The sequence below is a fragment of the Mirounga leonina genome, unplaced genomic scaffold, assembly GCF_011800145.1.
Source record: "Mirounga leonina isolate KUSES-001 unplaced genomic scaffold, KU_Mleo_1.0 Mir_114, whole genome shotgun sequence".
In the NCBI taxonomy this organism is placed as follows: Eukaryota; Metazoa; Chordata; class Mammalia; order Carnivora; family Phocidae; genus Mirounga; species Mirounga leonina.
In genome coordinates, this window is record NW_023270265.1 from 36,441,572 (window position 1) to 36,468,907 (window position 27,336).

A 27,336-nucleotide genomic window follows, 5' to 3' on the forward strand; every position below is an offset into this window, starting at 1 on the left:
CCCCCACCACTCCAGCAACCCTGTTTATTTCCTGAGATTAAGAATTCCTCATATCATTGAGATCAAATGATACATGTCTTTCTCTGATTGACTTATTTCGCTTAGCATAATACCCTCTAGTTCCATCCACATTGTTGCAAATGGCAAGATTTCGGGTTTTTTGATGGCTGAATAATATTCCATTGTATATATATACCATATCCTCTTTATCCATTCATCTGTTGATGGATATCTTGGCCATTTCCATAGTTTGGCTGTTGTGGACATTGCTGCTATAAACATCGGGGTGCACGTACCCTTTTGGATCCCTACATTTGTATCTTTGGAGTAAATACCCAGTAGTGCAATTGCTGGGACGTACTATTTTCAACTTTTTGAGGAACCTCCATACTGTTTTCCAGGGTGGCTGCACCAGCTTGCATTCCCACCAAAGTGTAGGAGGGTTCCCCTTTCTCTGCATCCACACCAACATCTGTCATTTCCTGACTTATTAATTTTAGCCATTCTGACTGGTATGAGGTGGTATCTCATTGAGGTTTTTTTTGTGTGTGTTCCACAATTCATTTACTGAGCTGGGGCAAGTGATTTAACAACAGATTGCAGGATAAGGCTGGGAGAGAAGAGTTCTTGCTTCCTTTCCCAGGAGCCAGCTGTGTCATGGATGCTTGTAAATTTTCCAAAATAGCCATCTGTTGTTGGGCGAGCTGGGTCTGGAGCTAGAGATTGGCATACATACATTCTAGGAGTCTCAGGCATTCTTTGGGCTTGTGGTCAACTCCTGAGGGCAGCTTTGTGTTCTGGATGTTCAGGAAAGTGGCCGGTGGGGAACTTGCTTGAACATTAGTAAAGCTAGGGGAGGGTTTGGCTCAACAAAGAGGCACAACATTACTTTCCTCTTTGGCTTTTCTGTTGGGATGACTAGCATGCTGCTCCATCGGGACGACCAACAGGTGTGCCTGTGCTGTTAGTCAAAAGCCTCCTGCCCAGCACCCACCCTTGTAGTTGATACACATGCATGGTGGCGTGCCGGCCAGCTTCGTTGAGGTTTTGATTTGGATTTCCCTGATGCGAGCGATGTTGAGCACTTTTTCGTGTGTCTGTTGGCCATTTGGATGTCTTCTTTGGAAAAATATCTGTTCATTTCTTCTGCCAATTTCTTGATTGGATTATTGGTTCTTTGGGTGTTGAGTTTGATAAGTTCTTTATAGATTTTGGATACTAGCCTTTTATCTGATATGTCATTTGCAAATATCTTCTCCCATTCTGTCAGTTGTCTTTTGGTTTTGTTGACTGTTTCCTCTGCTGTGCAAAAGCTTTTTATGTTGATGAAGTCCCAGTAGTTCATTTTTGCCCTTGCTTCCCTTGCCTTTGGCGATGTTTCTAGGAAGAAGTTGCTGTGGCTGAGGTCAAAGAGGTTGCTGCCTGTGTTCTCCTCTAGGATTTTGATGGACTCCTGTCTCACACTTAGGTCTTTCATCCATTTTGAGTCTATTTTTGTGTGTGGTGTAAGGAAATGGTCCAGTTTCATTCTTCTGCATGTGGCTGTCCAATTTTCCCAACACCATTTGTTGAAGAGACTGTCTTTTTCCACTGGATATTCTTTTCCCATTGGACATTCCTTCCTGCTTTGTCAAAGATGAGTTGCCCATAGAGTTGAGGGTCCATTTCTGGGCTCTCTATTCTGTTCCATTGACCTATGTGTCTGTTTTTGTGGCAGTACCATACTGTCTTTGATGATTACAGCTTTGTAATAGAGTTTGAAGTCCGGAATTGTGATGCCACCAGCTTTGCTTTTCTTTTTCAGCATTCCTCTGGCTATTCGGGGTCTTTTCTGGTTCCATGCAGATTTTAGGATTATTTGTTCAATTTCTTTGAAAAAAGTGGATGGTATTTTAATAGGGATTGCATTGAATGTGTAGATTGCTCTAGGTAGCATTGACATCTTCACAATATTTGTTCTTCCAATCCATGAGCATGGAACATTTTTCCATTTCTTTGTGTCTTCCTCAATTTCTTTCATGAGTATTTTATAGCTTTCTGAGTACAGATTCTTTGCCTCTTTGGTTAGACTTATTCCTAGGTATCTTATGGTTTTGGGTGCAATTGTAAATGGGATCGACTCCTTAATTTCTCTTTCTTCTGTCTTGTTGGTGTATAGAAATGCCACTGATTTCTGTGCATTGATTTTATATCCTGCCACTTTACTGAATTCCTGTATGAGTGTTAGCAGTTTTGGGGTGGCATCTTTTGGGTTTTCCACATAAAGCATCATATCATCTGCAAAGAGTGAGAGTTTGACTTCTTCTTTGCCGATTCAGATATCTTTTATTTCTTTTCATTGTCTGATTGCTGTGGCTAGGACTTATAGTACTATGTTGAATAGCAGTGGTAATAGTGGGCATCCCTGCCGTGTTCCTGACCTTAGGGGGAAAGCTCTCAGTTTTCCCCATTGAGAATGATATTCACTGTGGATTTTTCATAGATGGCTTTTATGATATTGAGGTATGTACCCTCTATCCCTACACTCTGAAGAGTTTTAATCAAGAAAGTATGCTGTACTTCGTCAAATGCTTTTTCTGTCCCTATTGAGAGGATCATATGGTTCTTGTTCTTTCTTTTATTAATGTATTGTATCACATTGATTGATTTGTGGATGTTGAACCAACCTTGCAGCCCAGGGATAAATCCCACTTGGTCGTGGTGAATAATCCTTTTAATGTACTGTTGGATCCAATTGGCTAGTATTTTGGTGAAAATTTTTGCATCCATGTTCATCAAGGATATTGGTCTGTAATTCTCCTTTCTGATGGGGTCTTTGTCTGATTTTGGGATCAAGGTAGTGCTGGCCTCATAAAATGAGCTTGGAGGTTTTCCTTCCATTTCTATTTTTTGGAACAGTTTCAGAAGAATAGGTATTAATTCTTCTTTAAATGTTTGGTAGAATTCCCCTGGGAAGCCATCTGGCCCTGGGCTTTTGTTTTTTGGGAGATTTTTGATTACTGCTTCAATTTCCTTAGTGGTTATAGGTTTGTTCAGGTTTTCTATTTCTTCCTGGTAACGTTTTGGTAGTTTATACATCTCTAGGAATGCATCCATTTCTTCCAGATTATCTAATTTGCTGCCATATAGTTGCTCATAATATGTTCTTATAATTGTTTGTATTTCTTTGGTGTTGGCTGTGATCTCTCCTCTTTCATTCATAATTTTATTTATTTGGGTCATTTCTCTTTTCTTTTTGATAAGTCTGGCCAGGGGTTTATCAATCTTATTAATTCTTTCAAAGAACCAGCTCCTAGTCTCATTGATCTGTTCTACTGTTTTTTTGGTTTCTATTTCATTGATTTTTGCTCTGATCTTTATTATTTCTCTTCTCCTGCTGGGTTTAGGCTTTATTTGCTGTTCTTTCTTCAGCTCCTTTAGGTGTAGGGTTAGGTTGTGTATTTGAGACCATTCTTGTTTCTTGAGAAAGGCTTTTATTGCTATATACTTTCCTCTTAGGACTGCCTTTGCTGCATCCCCAAGATTTTGAACAGTTGTGTTTTCATTTTCATTGGTTTCCATGAATTTTTTAAATTCTTCTTTAATTTCCTGGTTGACCCATTCATTCTTTAGTAGGATGCTCTTTAGCCTCCATGTATTTGAGTTCTTTCTGACTTTCCTCCTGTGATTGAGTTCTAGTTTCAAAGCACTGTGGTCTGAAAATAGGCAGGGAATGATCCCAATCTTTTGGTACTGGTTGAGACCTGATTTGTGACCTAGGATGTGATCTAGTCTGGAGAATGTTCCATGGGCACTAGAGAAGAATGTGTATTCTGCTGCTTTGGGATGGAATGTTTTGAATATATCTGTGAAGTCCATTTGGTCCAGTGTATCATTTAAAGTCTTTTATTTCCTTGTTGATCTTTTGCTTAGATGATCTGTCCATTTCAGTGAGGTGGTGTTAAAGTCCCCCACTATTATTGTATTGTTGTCGATGTGTTTCTTTGCTTTTGTTATTACTTGGCTTATACAATTGGCTGCTCCCATGTTAGGGGCGTAGATATTTACGATTGTTAGATCTTCTTGTTGGATAGACCCTTTACATATGATATAGTGTCCTTCCTCATCTCTTATTATAGTCTTTGGTTTAAAATCTAATTTGTCTGGTATAAGGATTGCCACCCCAGCTTCCTTTTGATGTCCATTAGCATGGTAAATGGTTTTCCACCCCTTCACTTTCAATCTGGAGGTGTCTTTGGGTCTAAAATGAGTCTCTTGCAGACAGCATATCGATGGGTCCTGTTTTTTAATCCAGTCTGATAGCCTGTGTCTTTTGATTGGGGCATTTAGCCCATTTACATTCAGGGTAACTATTGAAAGGTAGGAGTTTAGTGCCATTGTATTGCCTGAAAGGTGACTGTTACTGTATATTGTCTGTGTTCCTTTTCTGGTCTATGTTACTTTTAGGCTCTCTCTTTGCTTAGAGGACTGCTTTCAATATTTCTTGTAGGGCTGGTTTTGTGTTTGCAAATTCTTTTAGTTTTTGTTTGTCCTGGAAGCTTTTTCTCTCTCCTTCTATTTTCAATGACAGCCTGGCTGGATATAGTATTCTTGGCTGCATATTTTTCTCACTTAGTGCTCTGAATATATCATGCCAGTCCTTTCTGGCTTGCCAAGTCTCTTTGGATAGGTCTGTTGCCAGTCTAATGTTTCTACCATTTTAGGTTACAGACCTCTTGTCCCGAGCTGCTTTCAGGATTTTCTCTTTGTCTCTGAGACTCATAAGTTTTACTCTTAGATGTCTGGGTGTTGATCTATTTTTATTGATTTTGAGGGGAGTTCTCTGTGCCTCCTGGATTTTGATGCCTGTTTCCTTCCCCAAATTAGGGAAGTTCTCTGCTATAATTTGCTCCAATATACCTTCTGCCCCTCTCTCTCTTTCTTCTTCTTCTGGGATCCCAATTATTCTAATATTGAGGTTTCATCTTATGGTACCACTTATCTCTCGAATTCTGCCCTCGTGATCCAGTAGTTGTTTATCTCTCTTTTTCTCAGCTTCTTTATTCTCCATCGTTTGGTCTTCTATATCATTAATTCTCTCTTCTGCCTCATTTATCCTAGCAGTTAGAGCCTCCATTTTTTATTGCACCTCATTAATAGCCTTTTTGATTTAGACTTGGTTAGATTTTAGTTCTTTTATTTCTCCAGTAACGGTTTCTCTAGTATTTTCCTTGCTTTTTTCAAGCCCAGCTAGTATCTTTATAATCGTCATTCTGAACTCTAGTTCCAACATCTTACTAATGTCTGTATTGATTAGGTCCCTGGCAGTTGGTACTGCCTCTTGTTCTTTTTTTTTGAGGTGAGTTTTTCCGTCTTGTCATTTTGTCCAGAGGAGAATAGATGAATGAGAGAACAAAATGCTAATAGGGTAACAACGACCCCAGAAAAATATACACTAAACAAATCAGAAGAGACCTGAAACTGGGGGAAAAGAAAGGGAAAGAAAGAAAAAAAAGAAAAAAAAAGAATATGATCAAATATGATCAGGCTGGTGAATAGATCAGTGCCACACACTAGATTTTGGGTGTATTTTGGTCTGTTAGGAGAAACTGCCTCCCAAAATTTTAAAGAAAGAAAAACTTATATATGTACAAAAATAAGGGTAAATACGATGAAGGGATGGAATATGACTGTAAAGATAATTATAAAAGATTTTATAAAAGGAATTGATAAGAAGTTGGTTGAAAAAAGAAAGAAGAGGTATTAAAAAAAAAAAAGAGGGAGAGAATGTGATCAGGCAGGAGACCAGAACAAAGCCATTCACTAGAGATTTAGGGTATATTTTGGTCTGTTAGAAGAAACTGTATTCTAAAATTTTAAAGAGAGAACAACTTACATATATATATACCAAAAATAAGGTTACCTACAATGAAGGGATAGAATATGACTCTAAAAATGAAAAATAAAAAAGATTTTTAAAAAAGGGATTGATAAGATGTTGGTTGCAAAAGGGAAAAAGAAAAATTAAAAAAAAAAAAAGTTAAAAAAAAATTAACTTTGAAATACTAAAGAATCACGGGGAAAAAAGCCATGAATGCTATGTGCAGTATTCCCCTAGCACTGGAGTTCTGCCGTTCTCATTGATCGGTAAACTTGGTCTTGGCTGGCTGTTCTCGCTGATCTTCTGGGGGAGGAGCCTGTTGCCATGGTTTCCAATGTCTTTGCTGGAGGCGGAATTGCCCCACCCTTGCCAGTCGGGGCTAAGTAATCTGCTTGGGTTTGCTCTCGGGAGCTTTTGTTCCCTGCAAGCTTTCGGTACAGCTTTGGAGGACGAGAGTGAAATGGCGGCCTCCCAATCTCCACCCGGGAGGAGCCGAGAACTCGGGGCACCGCTCCTCAGTGAGCCCCCAGAGAAAAGCAGTCAGTCACTCCCGTCTTCCCAGTCTCCGGCCGCACTCCGTGTTCACCCGGCCTGTGACCGAGCATTTCTATCTCTGGCACCTGACTCGGTGTGGAGTCTCCAAGCCCAGCAGATCCCTGCGGTGCACTCCCGCGCCACTCCTCCCCGGGGGAAGAAGGGGAGTCTCCCCGGATCTGCCCCTTATTGGGTCCCTGCTGGAGGAGCAGTGGTCCGACTGTGCCGCGGATCATGGTTTATGGCAACCCGGAGCTGAGAGCCCATGCCTTGGCTCCCTCTCTGCAGCCGGCTTCCCTGCTTTGATACCTGGAAGGTCTGCCGCACTCAGGCCCCCCCCGTCTTTCTGTGACCCCGAGGGTCCTGAGACCACACTGTCCCAGCGAGGGTTCCACCCCCTGCTTAGCCACTGGATCGAGGTCCCTCAGTGGAGCGGACTTCTAAAAGTTCCGATTCTGTGCTCCGGGGCTCTATCACTTGCCAGTAGCGGCTGACGGAGACCCCCTCCCCCGCTGTCTATCCTCCTAAATATCGCCTCGGATTCACTTCTCTGCACATCCTACCTTCCAGAAAGTGGTCGCTTTTCTGTTCAGAGAGTTCCTGCTATTCTTTTCTTCGATCTCCTGTTGAGTTTGTAGGTGTTCAGAATGGTTTGATCCCTATCCAGCTGAATTCCTGGGACCAGACAAAATTTAGGTCTCCTCCTCCTCTGCCGCCATCTTGCTCCTCCTTGACCAAAGAAAACTCATTTTTAAATGTAAATATTTGTGTTTGAATAATCGTACAAATTAGATCTCTATTCAGTAAAATTACATGGTTTTTTACCTTCAAGTTTATGTATTTTCTATTTCAGCTTGATGTGGATTCACAGGGCTGAATTTTCATGTTTGCTTATTTCCCTCACAGTAGTTTATAATTCCACAACTCTAAGATGGGATTTCACTGAAGGAGTAACTACAGAAGTCCAGAATGAAGATGCAACTTATAAAAAAGGGAATGAGATTCAAATCAGACAAAAATAATAGGAGAGGGGGTTAAACTATTTTAAATACTGATGAACAAATTGAAATTATTTTCAAGTTGTGAAAATTTTATTACTGTATTTTTACTGATGTAATTTATCAATATCTTTACTGTCTGAGGTTAAAACCAACTTTGAATAGATGAACTCTGAATATTTTTCAAAATGGTCTGAGATATGGAAGGGATATAACTATGGTGAAGTCGTTTCTCTGAAGTTTTCAGTGAATATGGAAGACACAGAGCCAGAATCAAATTAGGCTCAGGGGAAATGATGGTCTTACTACTCAAATTGAGTATTTTGTGGGCATAGGTACCACCTGTATTCCTGGAAGGACCAGAGTTCAGGGAACAAAGTAAAAATGCAGCACAATGTTGCCTTCTTCATGTAGCCACTGATTTTTGACCCAGAATTTTATTAGAAAGCCTCATTGTCCTCTGATAACATGTAATTCCTGTCAGTGTTTTTTTTTTCCTTGTGTGCTTATGAGTATTAAGTAGACTGTGTGCTTGCTTTATGTTAGACCACAGCCAGAAAAACTAGACAGAATTAGTTTCAAGACTGTTTTTCTTTCCGTAGCACCCACACACAGGATGTGTGATCTATAGTAATTCTTATTCATTTGAAATACAGCAATTTGTTCCTGTCAGGAGAGGATAGGTTTGTTGTTTTAAATTGCCAGGTTTTGTTTTTGTTGGCGTGTTCCCCAATACAAATTGAATGGCTGACAAAAATCTATTTGTATGACAGTTCAATCTAGATAAGTGCCCTCTGTTGCCTAACGGTACAATTTGGGGTCTCAGAGATAAAAGCAAACTGAATGCCAGGCTTGTAGCAGAGCTTCTTCATGCAGATAACAGAAGTAATCCATATTCCTGAGCTACACAAATCAGACAAACAAAGAAGAAATATGCATGCACATCATGTCGTTTGAAATGGTGGTCTTTTAGCTTCTACATAATAAAAAAATGGGAATATCTGACTTAGGAGAACAAAAAACTAGCTTGTATGAGGTATGCCTATATTTGAAATTAAAGGGAAATGTGATATTGACTTATAAAGTTGGAGAGAGGTTTGTTGCTTAGCATTTTCCCATAGTATCCAGGTTTCCCCTGCTATCAGAAAGCAGAGTGTTCCTATGAAATCATTCGTAAGCCAAAATGATGTAAAGCAAAGAAACAATGATCATTGTTATATGGAAAGATTTTTTAACATTCTCAGACCCAAAGAATAACCTCTTTTAAGCTTTTCTGATACCTTAGGACACAGCTTGCTAATGGATACACAAAATAAATGGAGATGAATACGGATGCTCACAGCTCCAGTTCAGAGCCCTGATGCTGAGATGCTGTGTGCTGTTCCTGGGGAAAGAGCTGAGTGGGGCCACTTTTACTGGTTAGGGTGGGAGCTGCCTCCCTAACAGCTCACTGAAAAACAAATACTGAATGTTATTCACCTTTTTTTGTAAAAGCAAAAATCCTCTTCAGATTTCTTCCCATTAGCAAAAACAGGTACTGATGTAGGCCTTTAAAGTGGCATAATGTGAATCTTCCAAAAACAGGGTATTCCTGTATTAGCTTTTGTCAAATGTATTTGCTATCTATTTTAACTATTTCTATTTTCCTATTCTGTAATAAGTTATATCTTTAGACAGTGATTGTTTTGGAGCTTTGATATTCTGCAAGAGATAGGTTTGAAGGGGTCTCCTTTACTTTGTAAGATGAGGAACTCAGAATTTGTAACATTTGGCCTACCTCTGCCTTAAAACATGTCAGGCTTACCATACAGGTATCTCTCAAATATAATTCATGTATAAAAAGAGGGTTGAAATATGTGGTAACAACAGTTATAAGGAAAGAACTGGGACTAGTTCATAAGGTAACAGATATCCTGGAAATATCACTAAGAGGCCCAGTTGTAGATATTCTGAAAAATAATCCATAGTGATTGGTGATGTATTAGTTTTGGGAATAATTTTTAGATTTTTATCTGGGGAGACTATGTGCATGGTAAAACCATACATCAAACTAGGGAAAACAGGAGGAGGAGCAGTATAAGAGAAATAAAACGCCCCACTGTGTCTGTGTTAAGTCTGAGATGCCTTCAGGTTTTCTAAGGCACCCAGTAGGAAATAGATTTGTAAGAAAAGTATGCAAAAAACGTGTCTTTGCCAACTTCTAGCTGGTAGTTAGAACAGTGGATAAAAATAAGGTCATTCAGATGAGTGAGAAGAAGCCTAGGATGAAGACCTAGTCAGACTGAGAGAGAAGTTATAATGAAGGAGACTGAGAAGGAGAGACCAGAAGGATGGGAGGAATTCCCAAGGAGGATGGTGCTGTAACTGCTAAGGAGAAAGTGGGCAACAATGTCAGATGCTATCAAGAGGTCAAATGAGAAGAGGACTGAAAGGTGGCCATTGGAGCCAAAGCTGGTACAATTTGAGCAACAAAATTAATGATGTAGTATTAGACTATAAGTACAAAATAAATATCCATTAAGTCCATACTGATATCGACAAATGATTGAATAATGATTGAGTAGACCTCTTTCATACAGAAGAATGCCAAATGACTTATGAAGATACTCCTCCCTGAAAGAGATAGAGCTTAACTCCCTACTTCTTAAACATGGGCTGCACATAGTAAGTACAGTACAGAAGGGGAAAAGAGTAGCTTTTCAGTGGAGAAACATGACAAACACTACCTCAGCCAGGTACCAAGGTCAACATCAATAGTGATAAGTCATGTTGGTAGTATGTACCTTGGATATGATCTGATGAAAATGGCTCTTTACGTCTTTGATCTTCCTCCGAAAACATTACCACAGTCTAGTCAGGAGAAGAACATCAGACAGATCCCAACTGAGGGACATTCTACAAAACACCTGACCAGTGCTCTTCAAAACTTTCAAAATCATCAAAAATAAGGAAAGTCTGAGAAATTGTCACAGCCAAGAGGAGCCTGAGAACACATGACTAGTAAATGTAACATGGAATCCTGGATGGTATTTGGAACAGAAAAAGAACATTAGGTATTAAGGAAACCTGGAAAAAATATGTACTTTAGTTAATAATAATGTGTAATAATGGACTATTGATTCATTAACTGTGACAAATGTACCATACTAATGTAAGTTGTTAATAATAGGGGAAACTAAGTGTGGGTTCTCTGGGGACTCTACTATCTTTGTAACTTTTTTTTATAAATCTTTATTCTAAAACTTCAAAAGTTTACTTAGAAAACATGGCCAATGACTTCGTCAACTACTAAGATACTGGTGATCCTAGGGAGTCCTGTGGCATGGCGGAAAGCATCAAGTTTGTTTAAGTTGAGAAGTGGCTGGGGCATGAGTAAGTGAGGTTAATGTTCATGGAATACTTGTTCAAGAAGTTTGGCCAGGAAGGGAAGGATAAAGAGAGTTTGGGCATTGGCTAGGCAGTATAGTACTGACTGAAACAACATTTTGACATATATAAATCTAGGTACACTTAGGAATGTTTATGTCCTTAAAGGAAAGACTCAGTAGAAAGTGATAGACTGATTATTTAAAGAAACAACATTTAACTGATGAAGCAAAACCCCTGAGTAGGCAGGATTTTATTCTGTTCAACTGAAGGTAGAGAGTCTTAGAGGAAGAACATGTTGTTTATGAATCAGGTATGAATATTTATATTTATTATACATTATAGTTTGCGGTCACCTGGATGGGGAAGTAATCTTCAGAATGTTTTCATAGAGAATTTGGGCTCAAAGAACTTAGTTTTACTGCCTAACCATCATAGTTTTATTGGCTATATTCATAAGGCATTAAAAGGCATCTCTGAATTATGAGAACTGTAACCTCACTATAACACAGCATATACTGTAATAAAGAATCTGTCACAACACAGGTTCAAAAGCAAGTATTAGGGGAAAAATATTGTAAAAATTGTTTGCTCATCAGATGGCTGGTTCCAGTCTAAAATTGTAGAGTAACTGTATAGGGAGTCACCAGATCCCATGGCCAAGAAGGCAGTTCTTACACACCTTAATAACCAGTGCAGCTTCTCTCCTGCCATGTGGGTAGATTATTGGTGCTTTATGGCGGAGCCTTTGAAGATTAATCTTGAAACATATCTAAGTTACACCCATAAATGTGGTCGCGACTCATCCTTAGATCAGACGTTTTATTCTGTGATTTAAAACATTCTGCCTTAAGCATTCATACCTTGAACTTGCAAATTTATTACTGTCAAGATTCCAGATGTTGACAACAATGTATAAGTTGTTTTTTGTTTGTTTATTTTGGAAGCAGGTGACAAGAAACAAAACCTACAGACTAATCAATTCATAGCTGATGATAAATTCCTAGAACCAAGTGAATAGTGCAGCCAAACCTGCCTTGGGGAAGGAGCAGTAGGACGGCCCCAGTCTGCCATGGTGGTTTGGTAAAATGAAAGGTGGTGTGGTAAAGTAAATAGAGCACTGACATTGGGAAACAGATTGCATCCTTCTTCTGCCTAGTCTTTCCCAAGTGTGTGGCCTTGGGGAGATCACTCACCTGGCTTAGAACTCTTCATCTCTAAATATGGAAGTCTGGTCTAGATGATGCCTCACGTCAATTCTGTTCTTTTTGAGATATCTTAGTGTCAGTTACAGAATCATTGAGATCATTTGCTCTTGGATATCTAGATCACGTGAAATTATGGCTATGGACAGGTTTTCAATGAATGATTGCTTTTCCTTTCTAATGCTAAGCAGATTACGTAGGGATACCCACATACAACAATTAATTATGTAATTTGTATACTGTATTTCAGTAGTTCTTTTAAAAATACAAATGAAGCATCTGCTATATAGCATTCATCTCTCAGAGTATCATTTTTCCAGTGGAAGTGCATAGGGTATGTATATGTTTTTATTATCAAAACAATAAATAAACATTTTGACATTTTGATTATTTCAAATATAGTCTATGGAGTTATTTTATTTTATATTCAGAAAGATTTTAAAGAACTAAATTTCCTCGACTGAAAACTTACACTATTCCAGATGTTGACAACAACATCTGGGCATTCTATCATGAGCTGATTTTCTGAATGAAGTAACTTAATTATTGATTGACAAGCTAACATGATTTAAGACACAGCCACACTGTGTTCAATAGCAATGTGAAAGTCGTAAACTACAAGCATATGTAAGCAAGTGAGGCCATGATACTAACTCACACGGCATTTTGAAACACCAATGCTAAACTTAAATTTTAGGCTTAAATTTAGAATTGCTGGAGGAGGAAATGAAGAAGTACAGTACATGATTTCTGAGCTCTCTGTTTTGCAAATCATTAAATGATGTAGCAGCAATGTGGTCAGAGTTCCTAGTATAAATAAAGCTCTATTCTAGCATTGTGAAGTACAAATAGACTTATTATTCCATATGGATTGCATATGGGTTTGTGTGAGCCTGTATGTGTATGTATATATATATAACCTCATTATATGCATATAAATAGTCACAGGTGATATTATAGATAAATTTTTTAAAAAATAAAAATGTGGTATAATCTAGCTCATTGTGTAAGCCAAAACATAAATATCCACTTCAAACATGTAAAATGTTTTTGCAAGTATAAGCAAAAGTAATAAATGAAAGTGATTATGGTAGAAAGACATTTAAAAAAAAAAATTTAAATATCTTTTCCTGGTATTACATACTAAGAACAATGGATTCTTTCAGTGTTCTCATGTTAACCTGTTTTTCCAACTGTTGGTAGCCTAGTAGCAGGGCATGCTAGTATTTTCTCTCTGGTGGCTTGCATATGGTCCATTGGCCATGAGTTTATGATAGATAGAAAGTGTGCTTTCCCTTTATGAATGCTACAATATTGGTGACATGTGGCATGTGCACTTTCCAGTGAATGAGCTTAACCTTTAACTCTAAACAGTCCCTTGAGCAGGAGCAAGCCATGTTTAGTGGAATGATTACTTAGAAGAAACAGATTGGAACCTACTTTCTCTGATAACATTAAAGAAATGCAGTAAAGTTTTTCCCACTGAAAGTCATCCAAAAATGGTAACATCACAAAATAGGAAATTGGGCAAAACAATGTAGTAGACTTACTGAGTTAAATACTATGAAGTTTTTAAGGTTGCTTTTGGTATATATTGACACATCACTTTCTAGGGAAGATACACGAATTTATACTCTCAGGCATATATGTGTACAGGTTTTATTGCATCCTTCCCAATATTACCAACTAATATTTAGTTGAATGTCTTTTGCAAGGTTATCACATCCAAGGTATTATGATAGGTTTCCATTTGTTTATAATATTTAAATTCACGCAACAGCCCTGAGAAATAAATATTGTTGCTAATTTAGATATTGAAGAAAGTGATAGAAAACTTAATTTGACCAAGATCACATACTGAAATGTTACCTCTGTTCTCTTTGCTCAGTGCCCTGTGCTTTTTCATCCTAACTACTTTCCAAGGATCTAACATTTACCTAACAGTATACTTTCCCTTTACCTAAATCATGTAGCATGGTATGTTTTAATCTTAAATTGTTTTTTATGCTAGAAATTAATGCAGCACAGAGAACACTGTGATGAACAAAATTTCATAACTTCCTTTTTATTTCTTTTTCTCCAAAATGTAAGTTTCCTCTCCTGGATTGATGAGCTTTTTAAAGTCCTGGGTCAGGGGTGGAGTGTGTATGAAAAGCTGAAATTGGTCATAGAGAAATAGAAGTGAGGTTAAAAATGGAATGCTTTGTGCCAAAGATAGATGCATTTTAGAAAATGCCATCTGGGCATTACAGAAGTATGATATTATTTAATTTGAACCAGCTAGAATTCAGTAAGGAATGAATGCCAGCGATTATATGACTAGCTAATAAATATAATTTCATGGTATTCTGTAAGATATCCCTAAGTGTTAATTGTAACAGGAGCAGTTAAATTCTTTAGACCAGTTAAATTCTTTGGCTATGAAAGCATAACAGTTTCTAATCACCTGGTAACTTTGGGCATTATTAAATATATGGAGATTGAAAGACATGGTAGAAGCAATGGAAAAGTCTGGCCAGACTGGGTAATTTGTTTTAGACCTATGGAGAAATCTATTAACCATTTCTTCTATAGACCAATTTGATTATGGAGTAAGACAAGCTGTTCTTTCATTACTTACCAAAACCATACTGCACTTTGTATCAATTATTTGGCTGTCTGCAGCACATAGATTAGAATAAAGGGCTTTCTTAGTGTTTGTGAATGTTGTGGATTGCTGATTAGTAATTAAAGTACTGAATGAAGAAAATTAGGCCAAAATTGAATGGGAATGAGAAAGTCTTAATTCCGTGATACAGATGTTAGAAACAGATTGTCTTGAGCAACCCATTCAACATAGTGACATTCTACATAGCCATGGAGTGTTTGCCTCCCATGTAAAGCTCAAGTCAAATGCCTTAGAGATGGTTTCCTCTCCCCTGCCTTGTGATGTAGCTGTATGGGTATTAATTTAGTGAAATATCCTGTCTGCCAGGTGTGGGAACTAGCTGATTTTATTGTAATACCAGATCATTACTTAATTCATATGCAACAGAGTGCAGCACATGGAAAGCATTATAAATCTATTTACAATGTGGCTGGTCTGATGATAACATTGTATTAAATTCCCAGGTGAGGCAATTTAAGCAATTGCTTTGCCATATGCACGCTGTGGAAATTAAATTCTCATATACGCTTTAGTAATAAACCAACTGCATTGTTATGCTTATGTGAGTGGTGGGTTGTAGAATCCTCATTCTGGCTATGTGTACCCTGTTTCACATGTAGAATCATATAGAAGGCTGCACCACAGATCACAGTTCTTAATTAGTTTCAGCTAAGTTAATTCATCTTGTTTGTAGTCTAGCAGTGCCTATCCAGAAACATACTCAGTTCAGTTGGGAAATATTAAGGCTTGGGTCAAGTAGACAGATTGTTTCAAACCAAATTTCCAGACAGAACTGGCCAAGTGTATCTGATTGAACTTGGCTTTAAGAAAATCAGCCAATCGGGGGTGCCTGGGTGGCTCAGATCGTTAAGCATCTGCCTTCGGCTCAGGTCATGATCCCGGGGTCCTGGAATCGAGTCCCGCATCGGGCTCTCTGCTCCTTGGGAGCCTGCTTCTCCCTCTGCCTCTCTCTCTCTGTCTCTCATGAATAAATAAATAAAATCTTTAAAAAAAAAAAAGAAAAAAAAGAAAATCAGCCAATCGGTGTTGAAAATCAGCCAATCAGTATCAGTATATCAAGTGAAAACTGCTTGGAATCTGAAATCCTCACTTTCATAATGAAGGACTCACTTTTGTCATCAGTTTAAAATAGGTATCGAAACTTTGTGTGTCTAACTTTTTAGGGATAGCAGTCAATTGTTAATTTGCCATATTCTTTCCGTAATTCATATATGGTCTGTAGATTTTTCTGCCCAACTGTGTCTAGTCCACCTAAGTTTAGTATAAGTTAGAAGGAATAAGCCTTACACAAACACACAACTAAAAGTGAGAAATGCTCTTGTATTTAACTGTGTGTGTGTGTGGCAAATATTGTCAGTCGAAGCTTTCCACCCGTATGGTACAGACCTGAAATTGCAATAGATTACACACTGCATAGACTTTCTGTCTTCTCCAGAAGCCACATATAAAGCACCAGTAGACAGTGGTAACTGACAACTAAGACTAAAAATGTTGACAATTTCTTGATTTGCCTGGTTAGCTTATGTATAGAAGTCATTAACTATTTATAAAATGCATTATGAATTGGGTTCCTTCAAACTGTAGCTGAGTGTGTGACATTTCCAGCTCAAATTCCCATGCTTGCATTTGGCTAAAGTACAAATTTTATACAGTTGATGATAAAGTAAAAATATTTTAGTTTATCAAGATACAGTTGATGTTTCAGCTTCATTAACTTTGAGTCATCTGAATTAAAATATACATAGTACTTAGTAATAGAGAGTGAGGTTATTAAAAATAACACAAAAGGTAAAATTATTTATTGATGTTTTGGAGGGAAATTATCAATAAAATAAGCAGTTTGTCATTCACAGGAATTTGCCTTTTTTGGAATTCAGTCAGTTTAGTGATGATCCTGCAGGCTAAATTATAGCTGATTACAATCAGCTTACTTAAAATTTCAGACCACAAAATAATTAGGAGAAAATACCAGTGTCAGACATTTAAATATAACTCTTAATAAAACAAAGTCTTAATTTTTTTTAAAAAATTGTAAAATGATATCCAGTGTAAAGAGCTCGATTTTCTGCATCAGTTGCATCATTTTCAAGAAGAACGATTTCTGATATTTGAAATGAGCTTTTTAAAAATTCTTTTAAGAGAAGTTAGCTTAATCAGAGAATATTTTATAAACTCAGCATATCATTTGCTTAATTACATCCAGAAAACCATCCAAATGACCAGTTTTTACCATCCCAATAGTAAAGACTGACATATATAGGGACCACCTTTCAACTGTGGATAAATCCTTAGTTCTCCTCTGTTGCTGAACATGTACACTCTTAAACAGCATACACTCTGTACACTGGTTTTCAAAAGCAATGGATTCTCACCAAAACAAGAGTAGATATTTAGGGATACATGTTTGTAATTTTCTTCTTCTTTTGAAGTTTAGTAAATCAAAATAAGAATATAATGTAATTGAACAATCTATGCCAATTTGTTGGTATTTTGGTGAAAGGGGGGAAAACAAAAACAATCTCCATATGATACTCTTGCATATTGTGGAATGTTTTAGTCCCCCATAGTGATGAAATGAATAATTAAAAAGGCAGCTCTGATACCACAGCCTGTTTAAAGGTTCTCATTTCCTTTAATGCTGTAAAATACTTTTGCTTAGCTAGTTTGAAACTACTGTAGTGGGGATCTCCAAATGGGCAAAAGAAAGGTTTGGCTTGATCTAAATATTGTTGTAAGGCCATGAGGTATACTGACCTTGCAGTTAAGCATTTTTCAATACAATTCTGTATGAAGTCTATAGAAATAATTAACAGTAGCTTCAGTAAATACAATAAGAGAAGCAGGCTTAATATATGCAGTTTGTGGTGGTAAGAAGTCTGGCATGTTCACAAGTGAATGAGTTGGTTCACTCCTGAATTGTTAAGACATCTGATATAGATGTCATTACTAACCTCAGGCTAATGACTTAACTTTGCTACTTTGTCCTCTGCAACATTGTTGGTTTTATTTATCTATTTACAGACTTAGTGCATTTGCTAAGGTACAAGAGATACACTTGCATCAGAGAAGGGGGCTTGGGGTAGAGACTCAGGGCAGAGAAGGGATGCCATCATCTCCTTTCTACGAAACATTTTGCAGTTTTTGCATCTTTTTCCTGAGTGCATTCAAAGGGTAATAAAATGGGGAGGAAATTTTGTGTGGTAGAATGAGTACAGGTTCTAGTTTCAGTTTAATCAAAGTGATCTTTAGAATTCCATGAGAATTATTTGTTTTTTGAAAAAAAAATAAAGGGATGTCTAGATTTGTTTATTTTTATTTACACTCCAGTCAGCCTTTTTCAACTAGGTTCTGCAGGAGAGTTAAGCCCTAGTGCCATTAGGCTTCTAGTCTATGTAATGTACTAAACTCTCTCTTATGTACCATCCTTGATAGATTGAGAAAATAGTCACTAAAATAGTTTTCCATTTTGTGGTTCAGATAAAGAACCCCAATTGAGAAAGGCTGCAACTTTAAAATGATTCAAAATCTACTGGGTTTTCTTGTTAGAAGTCCTTTTAAATTCTAGTATGATTTCACATTTAAGATATTATGACCTCCATGTTGCAAAGCAGTGTAACTTACTAGTATATAAAAATCTAATTAAAAATCTTGTTGACTTCTGCTCAAGAATTATGAATAGTCCTTTTTAAACTACAATAATTTTTCAGTTCATAGTTGAACAAGTACGACATGTTGAAGCCTAAACTGTAGCCTGCAAGTGAGACAAGATTACTATTTCCCAGCTGCCATTTTTAAATTGACTCTTTTTGCTTAGTTCAGAAGCAGAAAAAGGCAGCAAAGTAACCTGTAAATCTGCATTTGGATCTGAGAGGGTGATGCTGAAGGAGGATCTGAGGATGGCACTCTAGCTTCACAACTAACTTTCAGAGCCTTTTAGCTTTTCCAGATGTGTATACATTTAGATAATTCATGAATTGCTTATAGACACATATCCCTCTGACTTTACAGGTCAAGGTCGATTTCTTATAAAACAAAATTTCACTGAGTGAAATGTTGACTCATAGCCCACTTGTCTTTATTTACTGGGATTGAGAATGGTTGACTCAGCCCACTTGCCTTTATTTACTGGGATTGGGAAATTTAATTTGTTTTCACACACACACACACACACACATACATTACTTTTCCTTAGGCTATTATTTGAGGAGGGCTTGGGGACATTTAAGTTATTGTTTGGAAACGGGGTGGACTTTTAAATTCGATCTCTTTCTGGCTAGTAACATCACAACAATGCAGGAGACAGAGATGAACTATTTTCCAGGCATTCCAGTGCACAGTTGGAGTCATAATATTATCCTAGAATTAGCAATTTTAAAAGACCTATATTCTAAAGTTCATTTCCTGCCACAATTTTAAAGACCCCCATATACACCTGTCTTAATTACAATCTGGTGATTTTTGCCAGTAGACAGTTTATATAGCTTTATTTCCTCTAGTGTAGTGGTCTTATTTGAATGACTATGTATGGAATAACATACCAGTTCTGATCCACTTGTGAATATTAATGGAATACTGACACAATGCAGAGTTTTCTTTCATTACTGACATTTGAAAAACTTCTGATTTACATTAAACTTCTCAAGTTCAAGAACTTTACACAACTTTGCTTTGCAGATCTTAGCAAATAGGTTTCCATTAGGGGGCTCTCGAGGTTTGAGATGATCAGCCTTGATACCAATAATGCTCCGAAGCCTTTACTTTCTAGCGTTCATCTCACTCTCTCCCTTTTTGTTTTGTTTTATAGAAAAGGTCACGGATCGCCTACAGTGACGAAGTACGGAATGAGCTCCTAGGGGATGATGGGAATTCCTCGGAGAACCAGGTAGAATGCTAATCAGGAAGGCCCGGTGGGTGGCTGGAGGGTGAAGGAGGTCACTGGCACACTGGGCTCTCAAGCTGCTCCTTAACAGTATCAGCAGCAACTCATGTGGAAGCGATACTGTTTAATGCAAAGCTGGAGTCTTAATCAACTTCAAAATGTTTCTTGGAGATCTTACATTTAACCCTTTACCTTGAGATCACTGTCTGCTATCTTTTAAAAAATCTTTTCTTCTCTTTTCTTTATTATTTAGTACTTAAGGAATAACTTGAAACACACCGTTTGCAGACAAAGCCAAGGTCTTCACCTCAAACACATGTAAAAGGAATAAAAAAGCACATAACGCAGCCTTGATAATAGTGCAGTATGATTAAATCAACACTTGCAGCAAAACAAATGAGAGTAAGCTTTCAAAATTCAACAGGGCAGCTCAGTCTCCCATTGTGGAGCCTCTTAAAATACATTCGCCAAAATGCAAATTGTGAGCGCCAGTGTGGAACTTAGATACTCATATAGAGGTCCTGCTTCTGTCAAATAATAATAATAATAATAGGAAAATTCTTTCTACAGTTTAAGATCTGCATAGGCAAAAAATAAGATACAGTTTCTTCTTAAAAGGGCCTTACAACTTGGCTGTCAGTTCTCATTGGATCACACAGCAGTGCCATGAGTCTAATTAATGTCCCACTTCTTCCTTTGAATTAATACTGGAGACTTCATTAATTCTTGTAGATAATGTATATGACTTAAAAAAATGTTTTAAGAACCTCAGTGTAGAGATGACTTTTAAAATGTCTCAAATAACCCTAGTGACTTACTCTCTTTGACACTTTTAGAGAAAATAAATGATGGGAACTTCAGAAGCAAGACCTGAATGTGTTTATTAATATTCCTTTGGCAAGTATTGTAAATGTCTCTACTCTGCCTAAATAAAAATGAACATAAATCATTCATTGAGTAAACCACAATTTTAATAAGATAGTAAAACATAATATATTGATACACATTATAAAACTTGTATAATTATATTTACCATTTCAAACAGATTATATTACAGGTCTACATATGCTGAAACTATATTACTATCTACTCTAATGTTAATATTGTAAATGGGATGTTGCTTATGTGATTAAGGCCCCCATCCATCCACCCAAAAAAAGGAGGGGGGAGAAGAATCACTGAGCTGATTATATTTGTTTTTGGAAAGATCTCACCTCATCCACTATTTGGATGTTATCAGCTTGAGTTTAGACATGTAAACACGTTAAGATTTGACTTGGGATTTCAGCTTCCCTGATTGAAATGTGAGAACGGCTAAGAGAAAAAAAATAAGGAGCACATCAAACATAAAAGGGTGGTGGGATAAAGGGTTTTACTCATAATAGATTAAATAACTTGAGGATGAGAGAAAAAATATTTTCTTCCTATTTTAAGTGAGATTTGGATTGTTCATATCTCTTGAATGAATCATAATTTTATTTCATATCTTTACTGCAAAAAAAAAAAAAAAGCATTTTCTTTTTTGCAAAAAGTGAATGCATAGTTCCCATGTCAGTTCTCTAGAAAGCTATAGATCTTTCCTTCATTTGAAACTACTGCTTAATATAGAGGAAATAGAAAGGAAGGGGTGTTCCTGTCTAAGTCAGACTCCTTTATTCCAATAGATGTTGTAGTACTCTGACAGGGATTCCTTTTTTTTTTTTTTTTTTTTTAAACATGTTCACTTCTCTTAATGGACATTTTATATGCCTAAAACATTTGCCTCACGTACATATAAGTATGATTTTTTTTATGCCTAAAGAAAAATATTCCGCAAAAATAGAGTTCATATTTTCTGAATTTTTCAAATTATATTCCTGTCACTTTAAAGTGATTACGCAGAGATTTCCTCTGGACTTGTATAAATCAAACTTACAAATTCTGAATGTGCTTGGAGAACCTGAAGTTAAGTTGTAAGGAGCTGTCACTTCAATAAATAGAATATGATAAATTATAGTCATGAGACTGTGTAACTGTTAGATTATTAGTTATGTGAACTTTTCAGTCCAAAATTCAAATTAGGTTTGAAAGTTCAAAAAGACTACACTTAACTTCCTGGATATTTTGTTGCTAACTATAACAAAATTTCTATTCCATAATGAAATGATTAAATTTTGTTGTGGGGCTTTTTATCATAATATAGGAATTTAAATCCTTCAAACTAAAACACATCCCTTAGTCAGGAATGGTCACTTGAGAATAACTCTTTATTCTGCATCAGTATTCATTCAGACTGTGGAATCAAAACAGAAGCCCTTTCTTTAAAGGAAGAAAAGATTTTAAGTTGGCTCTTTATATTAATTTTTATAGCTCAGGGGCTGAGAAGAGCGTTCTTTTTTTTCTGGGTAGGATTATCTATAATTTATATAAGAAAATATTTCCTGCCCACAACTAAGATTATCTTCAAGTTAATTGTTGATAAATTGACTTTCAGAACTTTGTAGCCATGTAATATTTAAGATAAACTTTTAATATACAGAAAAAACTTGGAGGTAAATAAAATGAGACAAAAATATACGTTTCACTGAAATTGGGATGTATCTCAATTTTTAAAAATTATAGATCAGAAAAAGGAAAATAATAAAGAATTATAGCAATGGTTGCAAATAGGTAAAATTAACTACTGACTAGTTATTTTCAATACAACATACACATCCTCCCTATAGTGGCTTCTTTGTACAGATTTAGGCAAATGTGAATGCCATAGCTATTATTTCTCATTCTGGCCATTTATAATGCATTTTTTTAGGCATCTAAAACCTGTTAGACACATAATCTGTCAATTAACTAGAAAGTATATTAATTTACTCTTATATAAACATTTCTGACATGATTAGAAATGTCAAGATTTCAGCAATTAAGAATTTTTCAAGTGCATCATTAATGTCCCTCATACAGTACACAATTTCATTTAATTTCCAATTAATTGCTTTGTATAAATTCATTTCTGATTCATATCCATTTCATGCAATCAAATATGGCTCATCCCTCATTTACAAAAAGGGACAAAATTACCTACTTTGCACATTCGAGTATTGTTGGGTCATCAGCTTTCCAAGGACTATTGTCTTAGGCATTATCATTCTATTATTTTAAAATACCATGTTTTCCATTCCATATGGCAAGATTTTAATTCTTTGAGAGAGTTGAGTTTTTGAAATGTAGTAGTGCTGTATTTAGAGTGGAAACTTTAGTAATTGTTACCTTTAGTTTCATGAAAACCATTCTCAGGAAAGGAAAAAAAAAATCTTACAGAAGTAAATCCCCTAATCCCCTTCATAGTGGAGTATGATGATGGGGCACATAAAATGTTCCAGACTCTACTTTTGAGCCCTAATGGTCTCTCAATTTCCGCATGCAAAATTATATTGATTGGTGAATAAATGTGAGTAAACGAAATTTTAGTAAATCCTAAATAGAAGGTTCAAATACGTGTCTAAGGAGTAGGATATTCCTAAACATGCCGAAATTTTTGTGGTAAAGCAGTATTTAGCAGATAGGATTGCTTAATTTTTTAACGCGAGGTTCTCTTAAGTCCCGATTTGGGCTTGCTGTGCATAAAGTGTGTCAAACTTCAGCTACAGACCAGGGGGTGAAGTCGGTCAATTTAATTCCCCAAGATCTAAAGAAGGTCGGTATCATTTCATATAGCCCTGGCAGAGCAGATCATTACCAGGCACAAATCTGTTCGTTACGTGCTGAGGGTTTATAGCGAAATAAATAGACTGTCATCGTAAGTTCAGAAAATTGTGTGTTCGACCCACGATAATGTGTAAAGGGCGTTTAATAGAGTTCAGCATTTATTCGTTATCTGTATGCGGACAGAGACGGCAGTGGCGTTATCAGCTTAAAAAAAAAAATCGGTAGTTCTGGGGGTCACGTGACGCACCTCACACACACACACACACACACACACACACAGGCGCGCGCATGAACCCTCACATGCGCTGCAGTGCAGTTTTGATTTTAGCCACAGCAGAAGGCTTAGCCACAAGAGATTCCACTGGTTCAAACCAGCGTAAACCAGATTTTTTCAGCCCACAAAGGAACAGATTACCGCTTGTATCAAATTCTGCATTGGGGGAAAAAAAAAATCTTTGTTTCAAAAAAGATGTTGATTATCATAACTCAACATGGTGGCATGGCACATTTTCAAGTCGCCAATGATGGAGCTAGTAACTCAATAAAATACGAAATCACTACTTTCAGTCTAGTCTAAGCATTGTTAATTTTCAAAAATAGACCATCTTTTGTTTACTTGAATGAAAACTCCCAGACTAAAAAAAAAAAAAAAAAAAAAAGATAAAGATTAAAACCCCTCCCATTACCTAGCTTAGCTACAAATCCGGTGTAGAGCTTGAATGCAGCCATGCAGCACAAACAAGATAGAACGTTTTTTGTTTGGAACCTATTGAAAAAACAAATGGGTAGCATTTTTAAACACTCATTGATTATGGCAGGGTGGCATGCCCCAAATGGTCTCAATTGCAGAGGAGTAGTTTTAAACTTTGGCCCTTTAAGTATCATAGTCAACTGAAGAATGGTGCCCCCAGAAAGAAAAAATAGCTGTGCGATCAATTCCCAGATCGTCTCTTCCTGAGAATTAATGTTTGCCTTTTTCTCCCATGATGTTCAGATAGCAAAGAGAAAGATCCCTATATATGATAAGCCAGGTATTTTAGTTTAAAATTTTCCTTCTTCTTGAGAAGAATGGTAACCTTTCACATGAAACAGGATGCTTGACTCATAGGCACTGGATGGTTGTTGAGAGAATATTAATTAAAAATAATTACAACTTCTTGTATATTTTGAAAAGACTATATTAAAACTTTCATTTTCACTAAGTGCATTGTGAGACATTATGGAATAGATTCTGTACCCTTTCTATAAAAGATTCATAACAATTTTGAAATCTCATTCTTTGGACTTGAAATACTTTTCATATAACAAATAAAATGACAGAATAAGCTGGAATACATACTGCCTTCCTTGTGGAGACAAAAACAGCATTAAGCATTGAGAAAGCCGGGCTATAGTAAACATGATACTTTTAGAGAGTGAGCAGTTCGTGGCACGTTTTCTCCCAAAGCAATAGTTTAATTTATTGGCCTGTATATGTCAAGTGTTATAACAGATGTTACAGATATTTGAATGTTTAAAAATTATCAGTTGTAGACCTGAATTGCTGAGGATGCAAATTTCAGCCTTAGAATGTGGTTTATAGTCTTTCACAACATAGGTTTCAATTTCTATTCATTGCAGAAACTATGGCAGTCATCTCAACTACACAATGATATTTGATTTAGAATACTGTGAAACATATACACACCCCCAGCTTGCGTGCGCGCGCACACACACACACACACACATATACACACATACAGAGACACACAAAGAATGAGCCAGATATATGGTTATATCCATTTTCTAGTTTCTAAAGAGCTAAATAACTTGTTTTATCTGTTATATTTAAAGTAAGTAAAACATGTTCTACAGAGGAGAATTAAAACATTATCACAGGGAATTTACTAACAAGTAAAGGGTGGTTTTTTGGTTTGACTTCAGTGAGAACAGACTGAAGTACAAATGAAATAAGAGCTCATAGTTCATGGCTTTGAGATGGCCCAATTTACAAGATGAAGAAAACTGAAAAATGAAGAAACTTCAAAAATTAAAAAAAACAACAACCATGTGATTGCAGTAGCCTCTTACGCAAAACAAATCCTAGAAATTAACTCTGATATACACAATATTTCTAAGGATAGTGAAATATTTTGATACTATGTCCTAAATATTATCTCTCCTGGCATGCTTTATTTCCAATTAAAATAATGTTACCTCCAAATACAATCCTATTCCTAGAGTGGACCCATGTATGATATTAACTAACATAATTATTTGTTTTAAATATTTATTGGGACAAAAGCATGGACTATTAATCGTTTCCATTTGTAGGTAAAATCTGAAATCAGTTGTCAAGATTCAAAATAGAAAAACATCCTGAAAACTTGTATATACAAAACCTCTTCAGTGGTACATTCTTAGAAGAGAGGAACAGTAAACTTGTTTTTTTCTTTATAATATAGACTTCTATGAAGCCGTTCCCCTTTATTTCATGATGGTGTCTTAGATGTACTTTAAAAGAGAATTTCACACTATTCTCTTTGTTTAATGTGACAGTGTGAGAAAGTGATCTTTATTCGTTCAAAAAACTCTGCATGTAGTCTATGTTTAGGTTCTTTTAATGTGTTTGTCTGTGATTTTTAAATGCTAAACATGTAAACAGATAAATTGTCAATGTTAATTCTGTATCCTGTCACACAACTGATCTTTCTTTCCTGCCATTTCTTTCCTTTTTATCTTTTTTTTTGTGTGCATTCATGTTGCAGTTGATAAAATTACGTGAAGAGGTGAGTACTTCCTAGCTTGCCTTTTTTTTTTTTTTTAATTCTGCTTTTTCCTATAAAATTGAGTTTCTAAATCTGAAGTAAGATCTTTGGGTTCATTTTTTTCCAGGAAAATTTACACATAGCAAAAGTATTGATTATATGGCTGGAAATGTTCTCTGCTGACTATCTTTTAAAAAAACAAGTAAGCCCTAATCATGCTTATCACAGTGATCATTGTTGGTTGGCATCCGGAGAAAATTCATATTTTAAAGGCCAAAAAAGGGAAGAAAAATAAAGGGATGTCTTAAAACTTTATCCAAGTGTTATGTAGACTAACTTCAGGTTTGTTTTATTTATATTGGTTTTTCAAAGAAGTCAATATGATTAAAAAATTTTTTTTTCTGACATTCCAATTTACTGAAAATTCTTTTAAAATAGACTCTTTTCCCTCACCCAAAATTCTTAGGTTCAACACAAGATATCGTGAATCTGTTTTCCTTTTAGGGAAACACACATATGTTATAAATGCTCTACTAGTCTGTGTACACAGATACTTAAGAATAGCCAAAGTTCTCCTCATTGTTAAACACTTTCCTTTTTGTAGGAAATAGCACCCAAGTGAGTTCTCACTTTTCTGAGTTGCTGGCCTGTTTTATAATGCAGCTCCGGACTTTTTAGTGGCCCAGCAAATATTTACAGCAATGTTTATCATTTCCTCCGTGTATCAGTGAGGGATGTTGAATGATTCTGGTCTTGTTTTTTGTTTGTTTTGTTTTGTTTAATTAAGCCAAACTTAACAAATATGTTTTGGTACTCTTTTTCAGAGATAAAACAGTTATATTTTTTACTTAGTGAAGTTGAGTTTTGTTACTTTTATATTAGGGCATAAAATAATGGCCCAAGTTGCAATTTGAAAGCTGTCTAATTGCTTATAAAGAGTACCGTGAATTATTTTTGAGTTTAGATTGACTGCATTGATTAGGTTTTCCTAGAATTTTTTTATTGGTATGTCATCATTCTATAGCTGACGTGAATACTAAATGAGAGGCTTGTAGACATGGTTTTCACCACCTCTTTTGACTTAAGATGCTCAAGTGACGTCCTCTCTTAGTAAAAGTAATAATGATTTATAAAATAAAGGGTGAAAATATATAAAACCCTTACCTTCTAACCTTCTTGTTTTTTTGTGTGGAAGCAGATGTATATACTAAATGAATATAATCAATTGCAGTTTTGATGTATGAGATTATTCCTGAGGTGGGTGATACTCAACATTATTTTCCTGCAAGACCAGAGTATCTGCTTATATGTATTTGCATATGCTCATGCTTAGGTGAACAATCTGAATTTTCAAATCTTAATGGAACTAACAATAGACTCTAAAACCTGTATGTGAAG

At 36.3% G+C, this 27,336-nt stretch overlaps 1 protein-coding gene and 1 pseudogene across 4 annotated transcripts in view; one reads left to right on the top strand and one right to left on the bottom strand.

The window, feature by feature from the left end:
- Window positions 1–27,336, top strand: part of VTI1A (vesicle transport through interaction with t-SNAREs 1A) — a 359,448-nt gene that overhangs the window by 66,474 nt on the left and 265,638 nt on the right. For 3 of the 4 annotated variants that reach the window (XM_035029052.1, XM_035029073.1, XM_035029067.1), the window contains exons 4-5: window positions 19,436–19,513; window positions 25,939–25,959. In XM_035029052.1, the coding sequence (XP_034884943.1) occupies window positions 19,436–19,513; window positions 25,939–25,959 (99 nt within the window). The remainder of the gene's footprint in view (window positions 1–19,435; window positions 19,514–25,938; window positions 25,960–27,336) is intronic. The other variant, XM_035029060.1, reaches the window with a different exon arrangement.
- Window positions 561–935, bottom strand: LOC118026314 (annotated as a pseudogene).